Genomic DNA, 21,723 nt, shown 5'->3' on the forward strand with positions numbered 1-21,723 from the left:
TTTCAATTTGTCTGAAAAAGATTTTTATAATAGGTTATAACAAAACTTAATTTAACCCCCTGCTAAAAAAGTAATTATCAGTAATAACAATTTTGAAAACTTTATGTAAATATACAAAGTGTTTTAAAAATAATGTATAATATTTAAGGAAGCAATTGTTGGGTTCATTTTAAGAAACTTTAAATTTAGAGATAATTCTTCCAATGGCATTCATATAGTATGGCGAAAAATATGGTATGACATTATTTTTTCTCGAAACACACTTAATTTAAAAAAAAGTGATGTTAGATATGTATCCGAAATTCCAAATTTTTATTGGAATTTCCGAAAACCGTATGATTGCCACTGGATGAAATTAAACACCATGTACTCAAATAGTTCTGAAATATTGGTTAGAGCTATAGAGTTATTTACTTTTATAAAGTATTTTCAACGCATTGATACTTCCTATTAAGTGTTTTTCTTTTTTTTTTCAAATGGAACACTGCATTACAATTTTCCATTCTGAATTATCTTTCTATCTACATTATATTTTGAGATATTTCATTTTTCAAAGAAAAAGGATTTATGTAATTGAGAGGTGTTATAGACCAAATTGTGCTTTTCTGTGATTATGACAAATGATAATATATTAATCATTGTTTAATATTTTCATATATTTTTGATACTTTATTCCGTGATTTATTTGTATAAATAAATTTTCAAAAAAAATCTCATTATTGATATTACAGTTATTTTATTATTTATTCCAATTTTGGTGACATAGAAATTCACTTTTATGGCATGTAAAGAGTTCTATTAAGTATATTATTTATTAAAAAAGTGTTGTAAATAAAAAGTTACTACTGTTACTATCTAAAATGTAAAACTTTACGCTCTTTTTATTTATTTAACTTGAGCATATAAACAGATTTACGAACTTGTTAATAAAATACTATAGTTTTAAAATTTATTTAAGGATTCATTTTATTATTATTATAATAAACATTTCTGAAGTGGATTTTTTAATTATACTTGATGTATATTCTCACACTCACAACTGTTTGAAAGATTTCAAAAATCGAAAGTAGGGAAAATTACGCCTGTTCATTACTCTAATTATAATTATTTTGTATATAATTACTATTACTTTTAATTATAGATTTTTTTAATGTTTAAATAAAGTAATAAATAATAAATTTAATATTTGAAAAACAGTTATTAATTGTATGTCATGAATATTCTTTTTTTTAACAAAAATAATTTCAACTACAACCTGTAAATCAGGCAGTAATAAAAAGAAATCCGCCCATGTGCTCGACACGCTAAAGCATCGCTTAATCACCATTAAAAAGGCATTTCCCTTCATAAAAAAATCATAAAAATCGTAATACCGTTCGGCTCGCGTGTATATATATAAAAAAAAATAATGGAGCTTCGTACGGATTTGGCGCAGCTTTATAATAATTTTTATCAATTAGGCAGGATGACAAATGGTTCGTATCTTGCCGCGAACGTTTTCTATCGTCGGGGATTTGGAAATTTTATTTGGGGGGCGAATTCCCCGATGTGCGATTAGAGAGCGCCACCCTCTCAGAAGCTCGATTAGCTCTCGAGAACTGCGGGACTGTATAAACACAATTATTGTTCCCGTACACCGAGTGCAATAAAATTTACATCGGGATAAGACGATGAATTTGAAATTTTTTCAAAAAAAGTACACCAGCAATAATAGGAATCGTTTTTTTTTTATTATTTTTATTTTCGGAAACAGATCGATTCGCTTCGTTTTCCCATCGAATCCCGACAGTTTCAAAAAAAGCATGTTTATACATCTCAAATGTTATTAGCGCCATTCGGAGTGTCATAAAAAAACCGTTCACATGCCACCTAATGCACTCTCACTCACGACATTCAATTCGGTTCCTTTTCTTCCTGGTGTTAAGAGAGATAATTTTAAAAGTGCTTAAGTGGCAAAGGCACAATGAATGCGCACCGTTTTTTTATCGGAACGATTATAAATGAATTTAAGCGGTAGTCAAAACAAGGGGGAATCCAGTGCCGCAATCTGAATGGTCGCCTTCGCTTCAAATTGAAAGCGTAAGTATGCATGTGATTTTATTGGATTTATTCGGGGACGATCTCAGAACCCACATACGATGATCACAAAATCATCTGCGTACAATTTATAATTTCTGGTATGTTTTAAACTTTTGCCCGTATACGTATATTAAATATCAACGAACTCAATGTATAAAAATAAATTAGAAAGAAACGGCGTTTCGTTCCGATGTCGCCTAGGAACGGGTCGGATTTGATTTCAGGGGTGGGTTTCGGATGTGTGTTTATTATGACTTTATGGCGGAAGGTTTTAGCTTGTTTTGTCGTTTAGCTAAATTGGATTTTTATTTGTCGAGCTTAGGACGCAATGAAAGAGTGCGCTACGCCGTTACGGCCCAGACAAAATTAAACTAATATATTAAATGTTTTACTACTTCTTTTATAATCAACATCGTCTAATTGACTTCTTATTATAAAACATAAATTATGTCGCTGCGACCATAGAACGCTTTTTAAGCTGTATGGATTCAATTAAATCGTTGACATTGTTTTGGCTTTTCTAGCTCCACTTATAATGAAGATGAAACGACTTTTTTAAGATCTAATTGCTCTCTAGTATGTGTTAATATTAGTTACCGGAAAAGTAATTTACACCTTTAATTTTTAATTTTTTACATTATTATTATTATAATCAACTATGCCAACGTTTGATCAGCACCTCCAGGAAATTAAGTTCTTGGAACTGGAGAAATTGTGAATGAATATAAATAATAGTCACGTGTAGTTGTAGATTTTTTTGAAGCTATAAGGAAACTTCCTTAGTGCATAGAAGAGACCAGCACACATTTAAGGATGTTTTTTTATGAATTTTTTCAATTCGAAAGCAATAACACTTTATTTATGAGTTGTTCAACATTTTGATGAAATTCATTGCGTAAAGACTTTTTATAATCCTAGACTAATCGCAATTTAATAACTAGCAACATTTCCAAATAGATTGAAGGAGGATTTGTTAATTTTACTCACTGGTTTAGGTTTCAGGACCACCATAATGTTGGCCACTTTTAAAGTATTAGTGACCATTTTTAATCCGACAAAACCAAAAACACGAGACTTCAGCATATTCCATAAACAAATTGTGAACATGATATTGTATTGCTTAGCACATATTAAAAAAAAACTTGAATATCGCTGGTCACAAGTATTGTGGATAAAATGTCCAAACATGTTGCAAGAGGATTTGCTTAATTTACTCGCTGGTTTAAGTTTCAGGACGACCATAATGTTGCCTATCCTTAATATAATAGAGACCATTTTTAAATCAACGAAACCAAAAACGTGATACTTCAGTATTTTCTCTAAACGAATTATGAATATGAGGTTGTGTTGCTGGTCACAAGTAGATTGAAATATAATTTATGCATAAGTTGAAATGTATTTGTGGGAATTATTTTTAGTAATAGTCTTCCAAATACCGCGTGGTAGTAAAATTTCAATCGATTTTAAATGTCGAATTATTGATGCCCTTTCGAACGGAAACCAACAACCTGATATTGCCAAAAGAATTAGTGTTAAAAATTCGGCAGTGTGGTCAATTATTAAAAGAGACGAAAGAACAAGCACCCTTGAATATCAGAAAAATTCGGGGTTCCCAGAAAAAAAAATAATCAATGAGTAAAAGAAAAAGGAATGTCGGAGTGACGAAGTTTTATGTGTTCAATTCATATGGTATTTAATATACAAGGAGACCTTCTAGATCACGCTTAAATAGTACAGTTCTCAAAACCAGCAATCAAGAATGGAGGAAGTTCGAAAATGAACGGGAGATGTTTCGCTGGTTTCTGTATTGGCCAAAATTATAAAATTAATAGTATTATGAATAGATTTATTTATCGGTATATTCTCAGAGATATAATGTTACTTTATATTCAAGAAAAATAAAATTTAGTAGGATAATTAATAATCTAAAATATTCCTCTAAGCTGGTAAAGAATTTTTTCGAACAAGAAAAAATTCCAGTTTTAAAGTGTCAATCTAAATATCAAGGACAACAACTACTAGAATATGGATAAACTTACGAGTTTAAAGGAATAATAAGAAAATAAAAGGAATAAATTGCAAGTATCTTAAAAAAATAATATTCAAGGAGAAAAAACTCCCGTGAAGTTTATAAATAAACATGGTGTTTCCGTAATGTAAGTTATACATTTTTTAAGTATATTGAGAGAATATCCTGTACATATTCAAAATGTCACATACTCAAACATTGGTGCAAAAATAATCCAATTTAGTTAATTTAACAATATGTGAGCAAATTTAAAACTTTATAAATTTTCTAACAAACTACATGATAAAACCATAGTATGTTTAAAGTACTTTGTACTTTAAGATTTAAATATTAAAATAAATAAATAAAACTCCATTAAAATATGAATAAAAGTTTTTTTTTTTAACAATATTTACCTTATTTAATGATCTTATCCCAATGACGATGGAAAATATTGTTCTAATTGAGGCAATTTTCTTCTACGACTGGCGATTTTACCGTACTTAACATAAACGTAATTAAATTTGTGTTAGAATACCGTTACCTAATGAAGGTTTCGGAACAAACTCACCCGTTTCATATTAATTTTAATGAGAACATGAGAATTTCGGGAACATTATATTTCATTAATAAATGGTACCTTTATGGTTTTAACGGTTCGGGCTTCTTTAACGATAGTGTCGAAACAATTAAAGCAATATTTTATTACTTTATCAAATTGCTCTTAATCCAGATTTCAATGTACATCGACCAGATTATTTATAAGCATAAAATTATTCCCATCCTATTTTAAACAAACGTTTTTATTTATATTGGCATAACCGTCAACTATATTGTTTTACCGACCACAATGTCTCGCATTCAGTTTTATTTTAAAGAAAAATATCTCTCGTAAATCTAATAAGAAAATTCTATAATGTGAAAGAGAACAATCTTCCAGGTCGTCAGACTAAAAGTTTGATTAGAGCGTAAACCGTGCTGAGCGGGCGCCCAGATTATACTCAATAATTAAACAATTATGCAACGTTTACACGTCCCAGGAGAACGCCACCAGAAAATTGCCTTGGGCTGCGCCATAACAGCAGCTTATTCCCTTATGATATTAATAACGAGGATCCCAAGGTCTCCCCCAACTCACCCTCCATCAAAAAAATTAACGCGAGCACCATCTAGTTTTCGATAGTCGAACTACAGTAGGGGTTGTTTGCCTATACACATTTCTATTGTAGAAAACGCAACATTTTCGCAAGTATGTAACTACAATATACGCCCTCTCTGATGAGAACATTTAAGTTCAAACTAAAAAAAAACGAATTCACCAAAAGGAAAAATTACTCTGAAGTACATGATTAATATCTTAACAATTATAAGGAAAAATATGTATTATATAGCTCTAGCACCAGTCGACCATGACTAAAGTTTTTAGTAAAAAATGATCATTCTCCAGGTCATAAAATTATCTAAATCCAGATCCAGATCTTGGAGAATTTCTCAAATCATTCGATATTGTTCGGTACAACAATCTATGATATAGCATTTATAATCGAGGTTTTCATATACTAATATTTTTATAAACTTTAAATTAACAAAATAATCCGAATTCTAAGACACAATCAAGAAGAAGGTATAAAAGACAAGCCGGAGCAAAATTATTTGAATATAATTTAACAGTACTTTTTATAGATTAAAAAAAGTTTAATTTAAATAGAACTCTTTCTACCATGGTTCTTTATCTAGTTTATTTTTTATTTGTTTCTGGTATTTTGTAAAATTTGCTAAATTTTCTAAAATATTCGAATAATCAGAAGCTTAAGACCAACAAAATATTTTAAAACTAAATTTAAACCATAATGAAAAATTAAAAAAAAAACACTTTCCTTGATCAGGTTCACTTTTTACTTACTTCTCGATTAGATTTAGAATCTCATCTTTTGCTTACTCCAAAAAGTAAAATAAAAACAAAAATCTATAAATATCATGTTCATTTTATTTTTATTTTAAGAAGAAATCTTGACGTTGAGTAAAATTATTACAAGTTTGCTAATTAACATTTTTGCGTTGCGTTGAATCTACGTCGTTAAATTTAAACATTACTCAAATTGCACTATAAAGTTTTATAGATGTTCTATACCACCAAGAAAATTACAATGGTGAATTATGAAATAATATAGATCAAAGGACTATTTGTTGTTGTTTTAAGTTAACTACTCATGCTAAATATACAACGTTAAATGCATATTCTAAAAGTTAAATATTTCAAAAATTATCGCATTTTTTAAAACATGATTAGTAATACACCATCATCACATTAGGCAACAGTGATTCAAGTTGAGATTGTTATGTTTTTTAGTTCTGTTTTATTCCAATTTCTTTAAAATTGTTTGTCATAGATGTACTTGTCAAACTTTTGTTGCTTACCTAAATATCGTTTGTAGATTCATAAGGATTATTATATCAAATTTGAGAAGAAAACTGTATCTGTTTTAACAATGTGACTGACCAAAGGCAATGTCAAATAATGCATATTGGTAATATCTACTAAACTTTTAAAAAGGTGATTATAAAAACATACTTCAAATAAATATTCGAAACTTCAATCCTACTCTTGGATGATTCTCGAAGCTCAGATATTTTCTTAGGAGAATTTTCTTTATAAATTTTACACTAAGTATGAGGTGGGAAGGGTCCCATTATTATTAAAACTTAACTACTTATTTTTATCCATAATTTTACTCCTTAAAATAATTTACATTCTATTTTAACACACTGTATTTTGATATTTATGACTTGAAGGAAAAAAATTATTTTCGGGTAACTTTACTCGTCCTTTATAAACATATTGACATTTCTGATAAACTCTCGTGACCTTTTCCAAAATTGAATCTGTGGCCAGTTTACCGGAACGACAATAAATCATCAAAAAATAAGTGGAGAATTACCCAAAAACAGGTTGTTATAATTTTATTTTCAACAACAAACTTTGTGAAAGAAATTAGTTTAATAATTAATTTTACTAGTAATAAAATCCTTAAACTTTTGAAACATTTTTTTATATTTCAGGTATCATTTTTATTTTTGGGAAAAAAATTGTGAAGTACAGCATATTGCTCGGTAATTTCAGTTAAAAATATTGCATCCATCTTCAGAAAATTCTGACAGAGCTTCAGTTCGGCTTTATTTTAACTTTAACAGTCGGGTAAGTCTCAGTGTTCACAGGGTACGATATAAATATTATATTTATTATCATCAAGTTAAGATTAAATATTATTTTGCTCATAAAACAAATGATTAACAAAAAAATCAAATCAATTAAATTTGACAATATGTCAAACGTATTAGAAATGGTCTTTGGATAGAACCAACAAAATTTAGGTTTCAATTAGTGTTTACTGACAATAATTGTAAATTATTAGCAAAACCTTTAAATTGAATGCCACCACTCAAGTATTATGGACGATAAAAGTATTTCAAATATACAAATTGAGTAAAATAAATAACGTGAATTTATTCAAGGAATCCAAGTAGACCCAGACGGCACAGTAACAAATATACCAAACAACATGTTGAAAGATGAATATGGAATGGCAGGACTGTTGTCGTTAATTAAGAAGGCTAAAGAGGACCCGGAAAAACCGTCGTTAGTACTCGGAGAAGATCTAACTGAACTTTATCTCGACTCGCCATACAATCTCTATTCCCCGCTTGCCGGACTTTGGGATGAGCATCCTTTTCACCCTCCAGAGATCGATATGTTACGTCCTCCTCAGTACTTGATTAATGATCTCAAAAGGTTAGGGTAAGAATATTCAAATAAATTTTCAAGCAATTTTCTTAAGGAACTAATTTAATTTTTAAATAACATACAATTTTACAGAGAAAATCCCCCAAAGATATATTTGTGTGAATACCAAGATAGTGTACTCTTCTACTTGTTTTATGGAACAAACTATGATTTTGTAATTGAAGCAGCTACAGAATTGTAAGTATAACCAAGTACAAAGTATCCAAGACTTCAAATATAAAAAAAATGTTATTGTTTAGGTATAACAGGGATTGGAGATTCCACGTGGATGATCAACTTTGGTTAACTCGTATACCAGGAATGCTGCCATATGAAAAAACATTTTTATATGAGAAGGGTACTTACTATTTCTTTGACTCCGAAAAATGGAAGCTGGTTCCGGGTGAATTTTATATAGATTATAATACTGTTCATGAGTGGTCTAAATATGAACCCTTCTGTTCTGAATTCTCGTATGTGTCAAAATAAAGAATCCAATTTTTTATGTATGTATTATTTTTAATTTTATCCCAAATACCAAATTTTATGCCTTGAGCAATTGAAGAAAAAAATTGAATGAATTGTATTTCTCAACAAGAAGGTAAAAAGAGACCAGTTACCCAAAATATCTGTGGCATAATAAAAAATACTTATCTTATTCAGGCCGAATCTTATAACGTCGAGAAAGAATATCAATGATGTCATTTTCGTATATCAATCTCCATTTCCGAAATTCAAAGCAAAGAACTGATAGCGGTTATAAAAAATTCTTATATAAGAATAAAAGGGAAAATTCAATTTTTATCGTGAAGATAAATCGTGTGCTGACCAGACATTTTAATTCACAAAAGTTTAATATTCTTAACTTTTGAACATGTGTTTATGTTATGACCTTACTGAAAAGTAAACAAATATTATCCTGGATCTGAATCTGGTTGACATGTCATGAACAACCTTTAAATGAAACACAAAATAAATGTACAAGCTTATATTTGTCAACAATAAAAACAAATTTATTTTATAATTTCACTAACCATAGGGATACTATTAATATATTTATTACTTTAGAAAAGGATGGTAATGATATAATTTGACTTTGATTTCTATGCAACAGGCATATAAGATTTTTTGATATGCAATAGCTTATTTATTGAATACGGAAATACTCTCTCAATTGACATACATTTTTGATGATAAATTAAGAACCAAGAACAAACATGTATAAAAAAAGAATATCACAGACATACCCTAAAATACAATAAGAGAAATATTGATCACTAATCGATTTAAAAGTATTTCAAGATCTTTATGGAATTTCTTCTTCCTTTTGCATGACAATTTATTTTTTATGAAAGAGACAACCAATTTTAATATATAAAAACACATTTTCTTGTTATAATACATGTAAACTTCCACCATATGTACCAACTATAATACTGATAGCATTATCAAAAATATATCACTTAACTATTGCATTTTTTTTTTAATATAAAGATCTTAAAATTAAATAAACTCGATTAAGGTGGTGTATGTACTAAAAACCCAACGACAAATCAAACTAATACCTTAGTCAAGTATAACTTTGTGTTGTCACTGAGTTTATATCTAAAATATCGTGATTGATCTAAAGAAGAACCTTGCTGTTATCCTGTATCCTATAAGATAATAGGGCGGCAAACAGTGTCAAGGAAACGGTAATCACAGCGGGGAATAATAATATTGTATGCAGCAGCATGTTGTATATGGGTATGGCACAAAGGGACGCTAAATGAAACAAACTGCGCAGCAAACCATGCGCAGTACACCTATAAAAAATTAATGTTAATAACGCAAGAAGTTAGCTGTTTAGTTACATTATAATTTACCTTAAATGACATGGATATGCCTCTACAACTACAAGTGTGACGACGCTAACGGCACACATCAGAAAAATTTTGATTAGTACTTCGATCGTCTCTACGATGACTGACGTTGTTAAGAAGAAAATTCCCGCTCCTGCAATGCCGGCCAATAACAGCAGACTGATTATCACCGGCGGTCTCGTAACAGTTTCGATAATGAAGCCCAACAGAAACAGAACCGGAAACATAGTCCCGGACCACGCTATAGTTTCATCATATAAATCGTCCATGTAGATATTGAAGTCGAAGTCGACGAAACAGTCAGATATAACTGCCATGAACGTGTTGTTTATCAAAATAGAATTTATGAAGTTGTGTTCGGTTATGTCTGTATCCACGAATCTGTAAAACATAATTGTGTATCAACGCAATAAATTATTGTTAACCACATACCTGCAATTCTTTATCACCGAGTCCTCGAATCGGGAAACTGATGCTTTTACATTCATGAATTCAGTTTCGTCAATAGTGCAATTCAAAAACTCCACGTGGTTCAAGCTCATATGTGTGAAGCTCATGTTCCGAAATACGGAATTCTTGTACTGAACATTCTCAATTGTGCTATTCATCGTCAAGCCGGTGTAAGTGGCGTTCTCGACGAATTGTCTTGATGATTTGTATTCTTGATCCCTTAGTTGCTTTATGTATGACCATGAGAACGTAGACACTCCCATGTAAGTGAAACCCAAGAGCAGATGAAGGACAGCTAACAGCAGAGTTGTGCGAAAGTGCATTGGAGATGAGATGCGTTGCAGTGCCTCCCGAAACTAAAGATAGAAGTTTCATGTTAAGAATTGATCATAAATGTCTAATTGCGTTTGCATAATGTATTTACCGAATTTAAGCCGTGACTGAAAATGTTTCTGGAGGGGCTGGCCGGTCGTTCCCTGTAAGCGCTCCTCCCCGGCAACTCCAATTCTGTAAGACCGTACTGCGTTCTCGCTTTGTTCAGACGATGCAATCTTTGGTACACCGCCAAGGCTTCGACCTCCCTGGAAGCCTCCAACAGATATCTGGGTGACTCAGAAGCCCACATCAAACCAATGATACAGGCGATGATTGGCAAGATGCTCAAAATAAGGAACTTGTGCCAAGAGCTCCAATGTTCCCGATTGTCTTGTACTATATCTGCTCCCTGTGACGGCATCGTGACATAAGATATGATTGACGTAAAGACAGCTCCCAAAGGCCACAAAGAATGGAGGATACCTGAATAACGCGATCTGGTTGCCCTCGAACAAGTTTCTGTCAAGTAGCTAAACGACAACGGAAATGCTCCTGATATGCCCAAACCAGAACAAAATCTGAAAATATTATTTAATTGATCCATTGTTGGTAGGTAAACATATTAATGTACCTTGCGGTCATAAATGTTCCGTAAGTGGGCATAACCGCAGCGACGGCCGAGAACAGTCCGGCGACCGATAAAGCGCTTATGAGAGCCCGTCTCCTCCCTAAGTGGTCCCCGAGGATACCCCACGCGAAAGAGCCGCCAGCCATCGCCAATAATGTAATTGAAACTGCAACAGACCAATTATTAAGCCATTTCGATAATGGATTTTCAACATGCAATCGCTTGGGTTATTAGCTAATTAGTTCGCCATTTGCACAACACCAGAATGTGTTTAAAATAATTAACACTGAAAATTCAAACTAACACCGAAAACTTGCGCATCCGTCACTTTTTAGAATAATACTAACAATAAAAGGAACAATTCAAGGTATTACTAACATTACCTATGTTAGATACATTTTTTCTAAAGATATATTTTTTTCTAAAGAAAATATAGGCTTCCAAATTTAAATTTCAAAACATTTTTCTCATGTTTCCGTCACCTTTAATCCAATCGTATTTAAATTAGATACATATTAATATTTCTAGAAGATTTAAGGTGATTTCCATTCAATCCAAAAGGCATTAATACATAAAATTTATTGTTTTCTAAGGTGAACACACTATTTAGTCAAGTTTCTTCTCTAACATCATTTTCAATTATTTGCTATAATTATTTTATGTTGTTGACTGACAGATCCTCTCTTTCATTTGACCCTTCAGTATCTAATAGATTAAAGTCTGGTGACTTCGGTGACCAATTTATTTATGTTATATATGCGTCAACAACTAACAACATTGTGAACTAAAATGGTAAGGAGTATCTAATGAGTTATCTTCAAGGAATTCATTAAATAATGTTTCTAGAAACTAAAGATATATTTCTCCAATTAAATTATTAGGAAAATATATTATTATATCTAGTAGTTTACTTTCTAATCTTGAGACCAAGCATTTATATTTAATGATGATATTAGTAGTGTGGACTTTTCTTACAGTACCCCAAACATGTTCGTTGTGCATATTAAAAATACCATTTCTTTTAAAAGTTGCCTCATTAGAGAAAATTAAATTTGATAAGAATATACGGTCGTGTTCAAAACAGACTTGGAGCCTTTGCGGTAGATCTTCTTGTAAAACGTCTTGAGCTTATCGATAATCGATCGACAAACATCTTTTACTAATATGTTAGTTGTATTTGTGTCAATTAAATGCAAGACAATTTTCTCATTTGCAATAGTTCTGTTCTTGGTTTTTCTCTATTTCCAATTTTAGTTCTTAATGTGCCTGTTACACGACAAGATAAATTTCTTCTAGGAAGCATATCGTCTATATTCCACCCAGAGTTAATAACATATCAGTATATTCAGAATTTGTATGTATAAATAGAAAGAACAAATACAAATACAAACGTAAATACAATCTGAGGTTATTTTATCCTATCATACTTACTTACATTTGGTATTGTATGATGTTAAATCACTTTAACTTCCTTTAAAACGTTAAGACTTAATTATCTTAAAAACGGAAGTGACACTGAAAATTAATCACCAGTACCTTTCTTTCTAAATTGTACAAAGAATATGAAAATATCCAGTAGCGTAGAAAATATAGCGAATATAAGAGAATTCCTCCAAAATCTATTCTACTGTATTATTAATGAAAAAATTTTATTACACTGAATTATGTATTTATTATATACCAAATCTAATCATGATTAGACCAAAGATTACAGAAATATAATAAAATTTAAATTTAAATTTGAGGGTCTGTATTTCCTTTAAAAAAGATGTGTTTAAATTTTCTTCGTTAGTGGACGTATTCTACCTTCTTCCAAATTTTTACCATCCATTGTAGAAACACCTTGTATCTGTTCCTTTCCTGAAAAATTGACTGATATTCTAAGGAATATTCTAAAAAATGACGGATGCGCAGTTTTCATTGTTAGCTTTTTTGAATTTTCATTTATGTTTACTTAAAAGACTGATGTTGTGCAAAAGCCAACGTAACGTAGAACGTAATATTCGTCGAGATAATTGAAAGCATTTTTTTTTTTCTTTAATAATAAAAAACTGGTCAGTAGACCTAGATCAAGGTCTTTCTGTCGACGAGCACTTATATCTTTTTAGAAAAATCAAATCGTAAAATGATTTCTGCATCGGATATGTGAAATCACAATTTTTATTAATAATTGTTAATTAACAAAATTCATTTCATAAACCAGAATACCATATCTTAAAAACTACTAACAACAAATAAATGAGGTATATTGTTTTACTCACCCAACCATCCTTTTCTGTGTTCGTCAATACAAAGGTGCAACTCGGCAGCCGGAAGAATGTAATTTAAAATCGTAAGTTCCGAACATTCGGCTGCCAGTCCTAAACCCAGAACGATGGCCAATAAAAGTTGTGCTTTTCCCATGGCGGCTTGCGACAAGGCGTCCTCGTGGAAACCCACAAGGGCTTCGCCATTGTGCGCCACACCTCCGCTGCCGGACGAAACGGAAAATGATGCTGCAAAGAACCGGTGAAGGAGGATAGATGGTCACCAAAGAAAATCTACTTATTCAATAGTCCACTAAACATATATGCATGCATGTACATGCATAATGTATGTAACAGAATTAAAGGAATTCAAAAATACATTTAGTAAATAGGAAAAGGAACAGGAAAAAATGGATATATCAGCGTTGTTCCTAAAATGAGTCATTTCAATTAAATTACATTTTATTTAGAAGTAACTGTAGCATATTTTTGAATGAATTTTCAATAAATTAGTAAAAGATAATTAAGAATAAATATGTAAAAATATTAATTATCCACATCACGAAACGTTTTATTTAGCAACCGTCGAGCAACCCTTGAGGATGCCCCAGTAAGTATTAATGTTCACGTTGAATAGAAAAGAGATTCGCATTCCGGGGTTAGGTCGCGACCTGCTTTCACGAAGGCCTCACCCCGTTGCCCTAAATGCTCTGTCGTGTAAATGTCATTGGGTTTTATAAATAACTAATACCAACCAAGGTCGGATGGTCTATTAATTATCCAGGGGAAAATGAATCATACCTTTGTTGAATCAGTTTCACCTGCGAAATAAGTAATTAAGGAAACGATTTTAAATCTAATACACAAGGTATATCATAACTCATTGTTAAATATTACTTGTAAGGCGATTAGGATTAAAATTTTTAACGTGGTACTTTCTATTAAATCGATTTTCGAACAACACATTCTGTACCCAATTACTTTGTCGTTCAGGCAATATTTTTAAATCAAAATGACTCATTAGTTATGGAACTTTCTGTTTTACTTAATTTGTCAAACAATAATTTACAGAAAAGTCATCATCAATAAGCTTTGAAAGCAAGGTAATCTTCAGAACAAACATAACAACTTCCATAATTAATCATTGTTAATAATCCTAGGATACGTTTTCTCTAATAATAATTATTTAAATAGTTTTTTCGAAATTTTGAAGACATTCATGAAAATTGTTCTATGACTAAAACAGTGTTTACATTTTCAAAAAATGGTATAAAAACTTAATGCTTAATAGAAATTGATTAAATAACAGATTACACAAATTGAAACTAGATCCGAAACATGCAGATTTTTATACCTTTTTTATGAAAGGTAAAGAAGAACTAAGAAGAAATGTGCAGCGAAAGAAAGGAGGATATCAGAAGACAGTGATAGTAAAGGAGGAACGTACGTCTGGATTCAGACGGTCCATTCTGTGTCGGTTCCAACGGAGGTACCAAGCATGCGGATTCCTCACACATCCTTACCCCCTTCACTGGTACACACTGCTGTCGATGCTATGGTCGAGACTCGATTGTTCACCGTGTTTTCTTCATTTCTGTATACCTCCGTCATCTACGGAAGCAAAATCATGTTTAGATTTTACATTCTTGTGAACATCAATTAGTAACATAAAGCATTAGTTTTCACAGTCACATTGTGACTGTGACCGTTAAAATATCTTTAAAAGTGTTGTCTAAGTTGTCTTTAAAGCAACAGACGAAATTTAATTTGAGGTGTTGTTGGCACTAAGAATCAAACATTTTGTTGGCAAGTCTTGCATACAATTTTTTATTGTCTCTTCGACTAAAACTATGAATCTATATAAAAGTTTGTCCATGCTGAATACAACCATTATTTTTTTTCAGTAAACCTCTTTGTTGAAAATTTTTGAAACGTCAAAAATATGTTTTTATCATGTCGTTTAACAACACTAAAAATATAAATAAATATAAATTTTTCTTTATAACACCAAACTGTTAAGATACCCCACGGAATTAAATTTTTACACCCATTAAAGTTTGTGTGACTGTTTCAAAAGCTTTTGTACAACTGTTTTCAACTCATGTCAAAAAATCTCAAACGTGGTAGACCACATAGAAATATGTCAGACAGAATTGATAAAAAAATAATTTCCATCTGTAAACTCAATCCATTTTTGAGTTATTGTAAAGCTGAAATTTCAAAGACGAATAATTTAACAAGGACCATTCGAATAGAGTATTATTTACAGTGAGATATTTCAATTCATTATGTTACTTTTCACAGCTTTACCACTAATATCTCTCTTCCAACACGATAATGATACAAAACACTGCAAAACTAGTTAAAGAACAAAACTGAAGTCTTAGAATGGTCAGGCCCATTAGGCAACTTGAATCCCATCGAAAATTTATGGGAGATGATGAGGACACGACAAGAACTTATGAATTAATAAAATTATTAAGTTTGACTCTAATTAATATTTGGTTACAGAATGTTTGATATAAAAATGTTTCTTCTCATGAGCTATCAACTATTTATATAATCGCTTCAATTGTAACCAACCCTGTACGTTCATATTAACTAAACTGAAATTATAAAGTAAATGATGTTTTTCTTATCATTTCTATATATTAAAAGTAATAAAAATATTACATGTTCAAAAGTATTTAAATAATAATTATTTATCCTAAAAGAATATTTGAAACAAAATATAATATTGTACTTTTTAAAGAGAAAAGAGATAATTTTTTCCAGAAAATATATAAAATATACAAAACAATGTGTGCTGTATTTCATTTAATAAATAAATTGAAAGATAATAATTTTGTGCTTTGTTTTGAAATAGACAATGTTCGCATGTTCAAAGAACTAAACTCATAAAATAAATTAATTAATTTGGTATTAACACGAGCTTATAATGAAAAAACTTCAACATACACTAGTTTTCATATTTGTACATTTGAACAAATCAATTTTTATCGGTATTAAAGTCAAGGTTACATGCATTTATATATGCGTATGTGATGATTAATATTGCTATCAATTATTCTGAGCAAAATTCATATATGCAAATAAATGTTCTCATCACTAAAAATGAGCTTTTAAAACAATTATTTAAATTGTCATTTTTGCCTTGTAAATATATGAATAATATGAAATTTGGTATGAAAGTGATTTATTAAGTTAATTAACTTATTTTTAATTATTTTGTTTTAAATTCCACAAAGTCAATTTATCAAAGTTGTGAATAATCACAGCAAAATTTTAAAAAAATATTTGTAAATATTTGAAGAAAATGTCTTTAAAAAACACGTTTTTGACCAATACGAATGAGCAGATGAAGCTCCTTAGGGCTAGAAGAGTGTGGATACAACTATCAAAAAATTGGCTCACCAAAATAATAATTTAAATTACTTGCTTTCTGGAAAATGATAAGAATTTCTTAATCAACAAAAATTAATCGTCTTTTTAAAGTACTATAAAACATAATTTATATAACGTAGAATGCATATGTTTAACTGAATAAAGGTACATTCGTACTAATTTTATAGTTTAAATTCGAAGAGATCAGATATGGATGAAAGAAAAAAATATGATTATACGTAAAATTCTTTTAAAAAGTCGTTTTTTAGTTGGCCTGGTCAATTAATAAATTAATTGTTGATGGTTTTTCATAATTGACGTAAATAAAGACACGCTTGATGTTTATAAAAGATTGACAAAGTAAAATTTATTATTAAAATTAAACAAGGAATCACTAAAGTTTTTCAAGAAACTCGGATATTTAAATATTTATGTGCTTACAGCACTTTCCAAAGCTATAACAAGTAGTAATTTTAAAATCCCGCACAGACACAAACGGCGCAATGTTTTTTTTATCTTATTTCACTGTTTAAATCAGTACCTCGTCGTAAAACTATGCGCCACATCCATTAATATCGTGCACACACGGTTTCGCTAAGTATTAATTAGCATATTCGGTCCTCCAAGCGTGGGATCTCTCTTTATTTATAGCAAACGACTAGTTTTCACAACTACTCACCTAAACCATAACGGCACATCCAACACTTCAAAAGCCGAAAACCGACTCACCTGAAGCCTTCGTTTAATCGAAAGCCCTCCTTCTAACTTAGCGGGGAAAATTAATGCGAAAGCTTGAAAGCTTTTGTGTTGTGGCACGCCGGCAACTCTATTGATTAATAAAAGAATCGGCGCGTGCGGAATCGATAGTAAAACTGTGTCGTTTTGCCGCCTGAATGGAAAATTGCGGAGCGCATAGCACCACCGCGTCCATCACACATGGTGATCACTTTGAGCGTCAGAATATCCCGATTGCAATTCTATTTTAAGTTGCGGAACGGACGAATGCAACGACGAGACGGCGGTCAGAAGGGTTCGAGGGACGGACAGGCAGGTGGCGTCGTGCCGTAATGCCTTCCTGTAACCTGCAATGTTTATAATTATGCGGGAGTTAAAAGGACAGTATATATTTATAGCGGTATAGGTAGCTATGTTTAACTTATCAGACGAAAAACGTAAGGTGTATATTATAGAATTTATATTTTCAACATAACAACTCTATTTCGATTTGTAGGTTTGCACAACCTTTCAAAAGTTATAAAAGTAACATGATGATGAATTTAATAAATGTTCGATGGTGCTATTTGGTACGGTACGTACAGTAATGTGAGCTTTCTTTTCTTTCTCTTTGTGTTAATCCACATGTAATTTATTTGTATTAAAATAGATATAAATAATATATTGTTGCACATTAAGACATACTAAATAGCACTATATCTGCAAAGAAACATTTATGATGATGAATCGTCATCAAATTTGTGAACAAACAATATATTGTTTTAGAATGATTCTCGATTTAGAAGCGTAGATATAAAATTAAAATTGATGTGGTGCAACAATGTGGCTATTGCTAAAGATTAAATATATGTTACATGCGTATATTTATATTGTGTAATGCTGTTTTTTCTTACTAAATACCTGAACTTTTAGTTCAGGCCAATATTATGTACGCAGTAAATTACAGTGATCCAAGAAATGAATGCACCATCTATTATTTTTAAAATAAAAATGCTATAAAAGTAAATAGAAAACTGCTTCTATTAATTTTGAATTTTAGTTCTAAGTTCAGTTCTTACAAATGTAAAAATAAATAAATTAGCAGAACAGATTAAGTTATCCTCATATCCTTAGAACTAAATTATCAGCTCCATTTTTGTTTTAATTGTTGTATATATAACTATGGAAATTTAACTAGAGATGTGTGTGCTCAAGATTATTTATTAGAGGAAGAAGTTTAAAGTTACCGCAAGATAGTCGATGTAATTCATACATCAATTTCCCGAATGTTACACACCAAAAGAAGACAGGGCAGACATGGTGCTACAACTCCTGTCCAAAATCTTTTTTGTGGCTTTCAATTTGAAGAGAACGGTTTGTAACCATAAGAAAGTATTGTATCAATTGGATAACATCTTAGGAAAGATGATTTTCTGGTCGAGGTCCGATATTAATCGTGGATTCTCGACCAAATTATATTAGAGAGCATTTCAATTGGGTAAAAGCAGATTAAGAACAACGGATGAGTCTAGATTTTGCCTGGATACTTGGTATAGACAGATTCGTAGGTTTCGACGGCCAAATGAGAGATAAGCCCAATGTATCTTACTAAATATCACCTTATTTGACAGAGGGCGTAATTATGGGAGCACAGCCTGACTTAGTTATGGTGAACTTAATGGTAACCTTAATACTGAGTGTGACATTCTGGCAAAATATGTCGTGTTTGTAACTAATGCAGGATAATGTTCGAACACTCACTTCTAATATGGTCCAAAATTATCTTCCTTCCATTGGAATTTGTACTATGACCTGTATTCTAGATTTTAACAACATCGAACATATCTGAGACATGTTTGGAAGACAATAAAGTGACCGTTCAAACTGACTGAAAAATTTGGAGGTCCCTTCTTGAGTCATGTTCCTTCTTGAGGTAATCTGGATCAAAACGGAATTCGAACCCTGACTTTCAGTAAAAACGGTGTGGAGATGTAATTCAAAATAGAGGTGTAAATATTCAATATCAAATAAAATTCATGAATTTATATAAGATCCAATTTTCCATTTTTTACAATTAAATTATTTTACAATTAAATTTTTTTTTTTTCGAAATTATTATTTTCAAATTAAGTATTTTCAGAAAAAATGATAATGATCTGTTATTACTATTGTGATGCATTAATTTTTTGGAGCAGTGTATATTTTAATTATCTTAAGGTTTGGTATACATTATTTATGTATTTTAAGTATATAATATATAATAAACATTTTTTGTGATAATGTTCATTTTTTAGTAATTTATAATATAATTGCAAGTCTACAATCACAAATTGACTCAAAATTGATTTTAGTACTTTGCAAAAATGGTTGAATCTAAAAATTGTTTGTGCAACACAACACATATTTAAAATGAGTGAATGATAAGTATAAACTGGGTTGCCTACTACTACTAGACACAAAAATAATCTGAAGATAACTACAGTTTGGCGCCAAAATTTATAACCATTAACATTTTCTGTGTTTATACGGTTCGTAATATAAACATTCAACGACATTTGATGATCAAATAGACACAGAAAAACAGCACTCAACAATACAAATTTAGTTATATAACTATTTCCAGACAAATCTTATCTAAGTATCTTCCATTTGCTTGAGTATTTTGTACTTAGTAGTCGGTGTCAAGGAATTCTCGCAGAGTAAAAAAATCTTTAACTCTAATTCTGTGTGATTTGTATTTTAAAGTTCTTAACAACTTTCACATAGACAACTAAGGATGAATCCAAAACTGAATTTGATGGTTGCAGTGTGTGAAAACATGGGTATTGGAGTAAAGAATGACCTTCCTTGGCGACTCAAGTGAGTGTCTGCTAACCATTAATGAAAATCTTATTAAGAATTTATTGTAGAACTGAAATGGCATACTTTACAAAGATGACTTTAAGCACCAACGACGAAAATAAAAAAAACATTGTCATAATGGGTCGAAGAACATGGGACAGTATACCACCAAAATTTAAACCACTCAGCAACAGGATTAATTTCGTTTTGTCTAGGTCCAATTTAGATTTAGAAAAATATGGAAATACATATGGTTTTAAGAGCTTCGAGGATTGTATGTCAAAACTGCAAGATGAAAAATTTCAAAATGAATATGAAACCATTTGGGTTATTGGAGGGAGTCATATATATAAGGTATACACTTTTTTTTATATAATAAGTGTCTTATAGTTTAATTTTAGGAAGCCATGAATTCAAAATACTATTATAGGCTGTACTTAACAAGAGTTTTGAAGCATTTCGAGTGTGATACATTCTTCCCCAATTTGGGAAACAATTTGGAAGAAATAAGGTAATTCATACTGTCTCAGTTTTGATAAGTATGTTTTACTGTATTTTTTTTTGTGTAGTGTGCCAGATGTGCCACAAGGAGTTCAAGAAGAAAATGGAATCCAATTTACTTATCATGTTTATCAAAATATAAACTATAAGGAATAGGAATACAATGTATATTTACACTTATAAGCAAAAATAAAATCTATTATATTTTATTATTATACATAATGTCATGTTTAGTATTTTTAATATTTTACTATGCAAATTTAAGTACCCAAATTAATCAAAATATGGAATGGAGGTACTAATTAAATAAGTAATTAAATTTAAGGTCCTCCACCGTTGCAGTGATTGCTAAAATATATAGTGCCGAATTTTGCCTGAAAATTGATAATTTTTGGCCACCAAAATTACATTTTTTAAGCAATCAAAAAATTCGAGGGTCATTGTACAGAAAAACATATACAAAATAAGCAGACAAAAAGTTTAAGAGATCGGATGATTTGTCTTCGCAACAACTGCAGCAAATTTGAAAAATGTAGATTCGAGAAAAACGCGTTAAAGATAAAATGATTTATTTTGTTGTTACGAATGGATAAATATCATTTAGAGTTAATCTGATATTCCAGGTACATATAATTCAGTTTCTTCTTCTTAAAAGGGCGCCTATTGGGCTGTTGTAACTTTTTCGAGATAATCGACCCTTTTTCAAGGCAGCTCGATGGCTTAACTTTGTTTATTCCGATACTCAAAAGGCGCATCATAGCCACTAAACGTCTATTTATTTCAAATGCATTTTCAGTACGAAAAAACGCATTCACACATCGCAACAATTTTGAATCCTAAGCCTCCCGAACTTGCTGGATTAAGTCACATTTTTTACAAGTTTTATACATGACTAAATTGTTAATTGTTCAGAA

General features: G+C 30.8%; 3 protein-coding genes across 9 annotated transcripts; 2 read left to right on the forward strand and 1 right to left on the reverse strand.

The window, feature by feature from the left end:
• The first annotated feature begins 7,420 nt into the window (after nucleotides 1–7,420).
• LOC109605482 (CCR4-NOT transcription complex subunit 2) lies at nucleotides 7,421–8,377 on the forward strand. 2 transcript variants are annotated; one of them, XM_020022064.2, is made up of 4 exons: nucleotides 7,421–7,549; nucleotides 7,601–7,883; nucleotides 7,962–8,066; nucleotides 8,129–8,377. In XM_020022064.2, the coding sequence occupies exons 1-4, from the start codon at nucleotides 7,537–7,539 to the stop codon at nucleotides 8,355–8,357; spliced, it is 630 nt and encodes a 209-aa protein (XP_019877623.1). In that variant the 5' UTR covers nucleotides 7,421–7,536; the 3' UTR covers nucleotides 8,358–8,377. The 2 variants fall into 2 exon arrangements, with proteins under 2 accessions (XP_019877623.1, XP_019877634.1); XM_020022075.2 differs by having other exon boundaries at nucleotides 7,601–7,877.
• A 464-nt stretch (nucleotides 8,378–8,841) lies between these two features.
• Nucleotides 8,842–17,652, reverse strand: LOC109605775 (synaptic vesicle glycoprotein 2B-like). Of its 4 annotated transcripts, none has more exons than XM_049961936.1 (8): nucleotides 17,433–17,652; nucleotides 14,893–14,980; nucleotides 13,385–13,618; nucleotides 11,127–11,289; nucleotides 10,605–11,073; nucleotides 10,163–10,536; nucleotides 9,734–10,111; nucleotides 8,842–9,673 (listed from the first exon to the last, which is right to left on the reverse strand). In XM_049961936.1, exons 2-8 carry the CDS (start codon nucleotides 14,978–14,980, stop codon nucleotides 9,493–9,495), a joined length of 1,887 nt encoding a protein of 628 aa, XP_049817893.1. In that variant the 5' UTR covers nucleotides 17,433–17,652; the 3' UTR covers nucleotides 8,842–9,492. The 4 variants fall into 4 exon arrangements, with proteins under 4 accessions (XP_049817893.1, XP_049817894.1, XP_049817895.1 ...); XM_049961937.1 differs by having other exon boundaries at nucleotides 17,483–17,626; XM_049961938.1 differs by having other exon boundaries at nucleotides 14,817–14,980; nucleotides 17,483–17,539.
• Nucleotides 17,653–17,807: 155 nt separating this feature from the next.
• On the forward strand, nucleotides 17,808–21,031 carry LOC109605785 (dihydrofolate reductase). Of its 3 annotated transcripts, XM_020022384.2 has the most exons (6): nucleotides 17,808–17,925; nucleotides 17,985–18,062; nucleotides 20,275–20,326; nucleotides 20,377–20,662; nucleotides 20,710–20,819; nucleotides 20,878–21,031. In XM_020022384.2, exons 2-6 carry the CDS (start codon nucleotides 18,038–18,040, stop codon nucleotides 20,963–20,965), a joined length of 561 nt encoding a protein of 186 aa, XP_019877943.1. In that variant the 5' UTR covers nucleotides 17,808–17,925; nucleotides 17,985–18,037; the 3' UTR covers nucleotides 20,966–21,031. The 3 variants fall into 3 exon arrangements, with proteins under 3 accessions (XP_019877943.1, XP_019877951.1, XP_049817898.1); XM_020022392.2 differs by lacking the exon at nucleotides 17,808–17,925 and having other exon boundaries at nucleotides 18,058–18,076; XM_049961941.1 differs by lacking the exons at nucleotides 17,808–17,925; nucleotides 17,985–18,062 and having other exon boundaries at nucleotides 19,804–20,326.
• The last annotated feature ends 692 nt before the right edge of the window (nucleotides 21,032–21,723 follow it).

The sequence above is a fragment of the Aethina tumida genome, chromosome 1, assembly GCF_024364675.1.
Source record: "Aethina tumida isolate Nest 87 chromosome 1, icAetTumi1.1, whole genome shotgun sequence".
Taxonomy (NCBI): domain Eukaryota; kingdom Metazoa; phylum Arthropoda; class Insecta; order Coleoptera; family Nitidulidae; genus Aethina; species Aethina tumida.

What these genes read in the sequence shown, in the direction of transcription:
- LOC109605775 (XM_049961936.1), bottom strand. Translation starts at nt 14,980, where the DNA reads ATGACGGAGGTATACAGAAATGAAGAAAACACGGTGAACAATCGAGTC. An exon ending in GGAACATTTATGACCGCAAG is followed by an intron (nt 11,074 to 11,126) that starts GTACATTAATAT and finishes TAATATTTTCAG; the next exon opens with ATTTTGTTCTGGTTTGGGCA. An exon ending in GCATATCCATGTCATTTAAG is followed by an intron (nt 9,674 to 9,733) that starts GTAAATTATAAT and finishes AATTTTTTATAG; the next exon opens with GTGTACTGCGCATGGTTTGC.
- LOC109605785 (XM_049961941.1), top strand. Translation starts at nt 20,244, where the DNA reads ATGAATCCAAAACTGAATTTGATGGTTGCAGTGTGTGAAAACATGGGT. An exon ending in GACCTTCCTTGGCGACTCAA is followed by an intron (nt 20,327 to 20,376) that starts GTGAGTGTCTGC and finishes AATTTATTGTAG; the next exon opens with AACTGAAATGGCATACTTTA. An exon ending in AACAATTTGGAAGAAATAAG is followed by an intron (nt 20,820 to 20,877) that starts GTAATTCATACT and finishes TTTTTTGTGTAG; the next exon opens with TGTGCCAGATGTGCCACAAG.
- LOC109605482 (XM_020022064.2), top strand. An exon ending in AATGATCTCAAAAGGTTAGG is followed by an intron (nt 7,884 to 7,961) that starts GTAAGAATATTC and finishes ACAATTTTACAG; the next exon opens with AGAAAATCCCCCAAAGATAT. An exon ending in ATTGAAGCAGCTACAGAATT is followed by an intron (nt 8,067 to 8,128) that starts GTAAGTATAACC and finishes GTTATTGTTTAG; the next exon opens with GTATAACAGGGATTGGAGAT.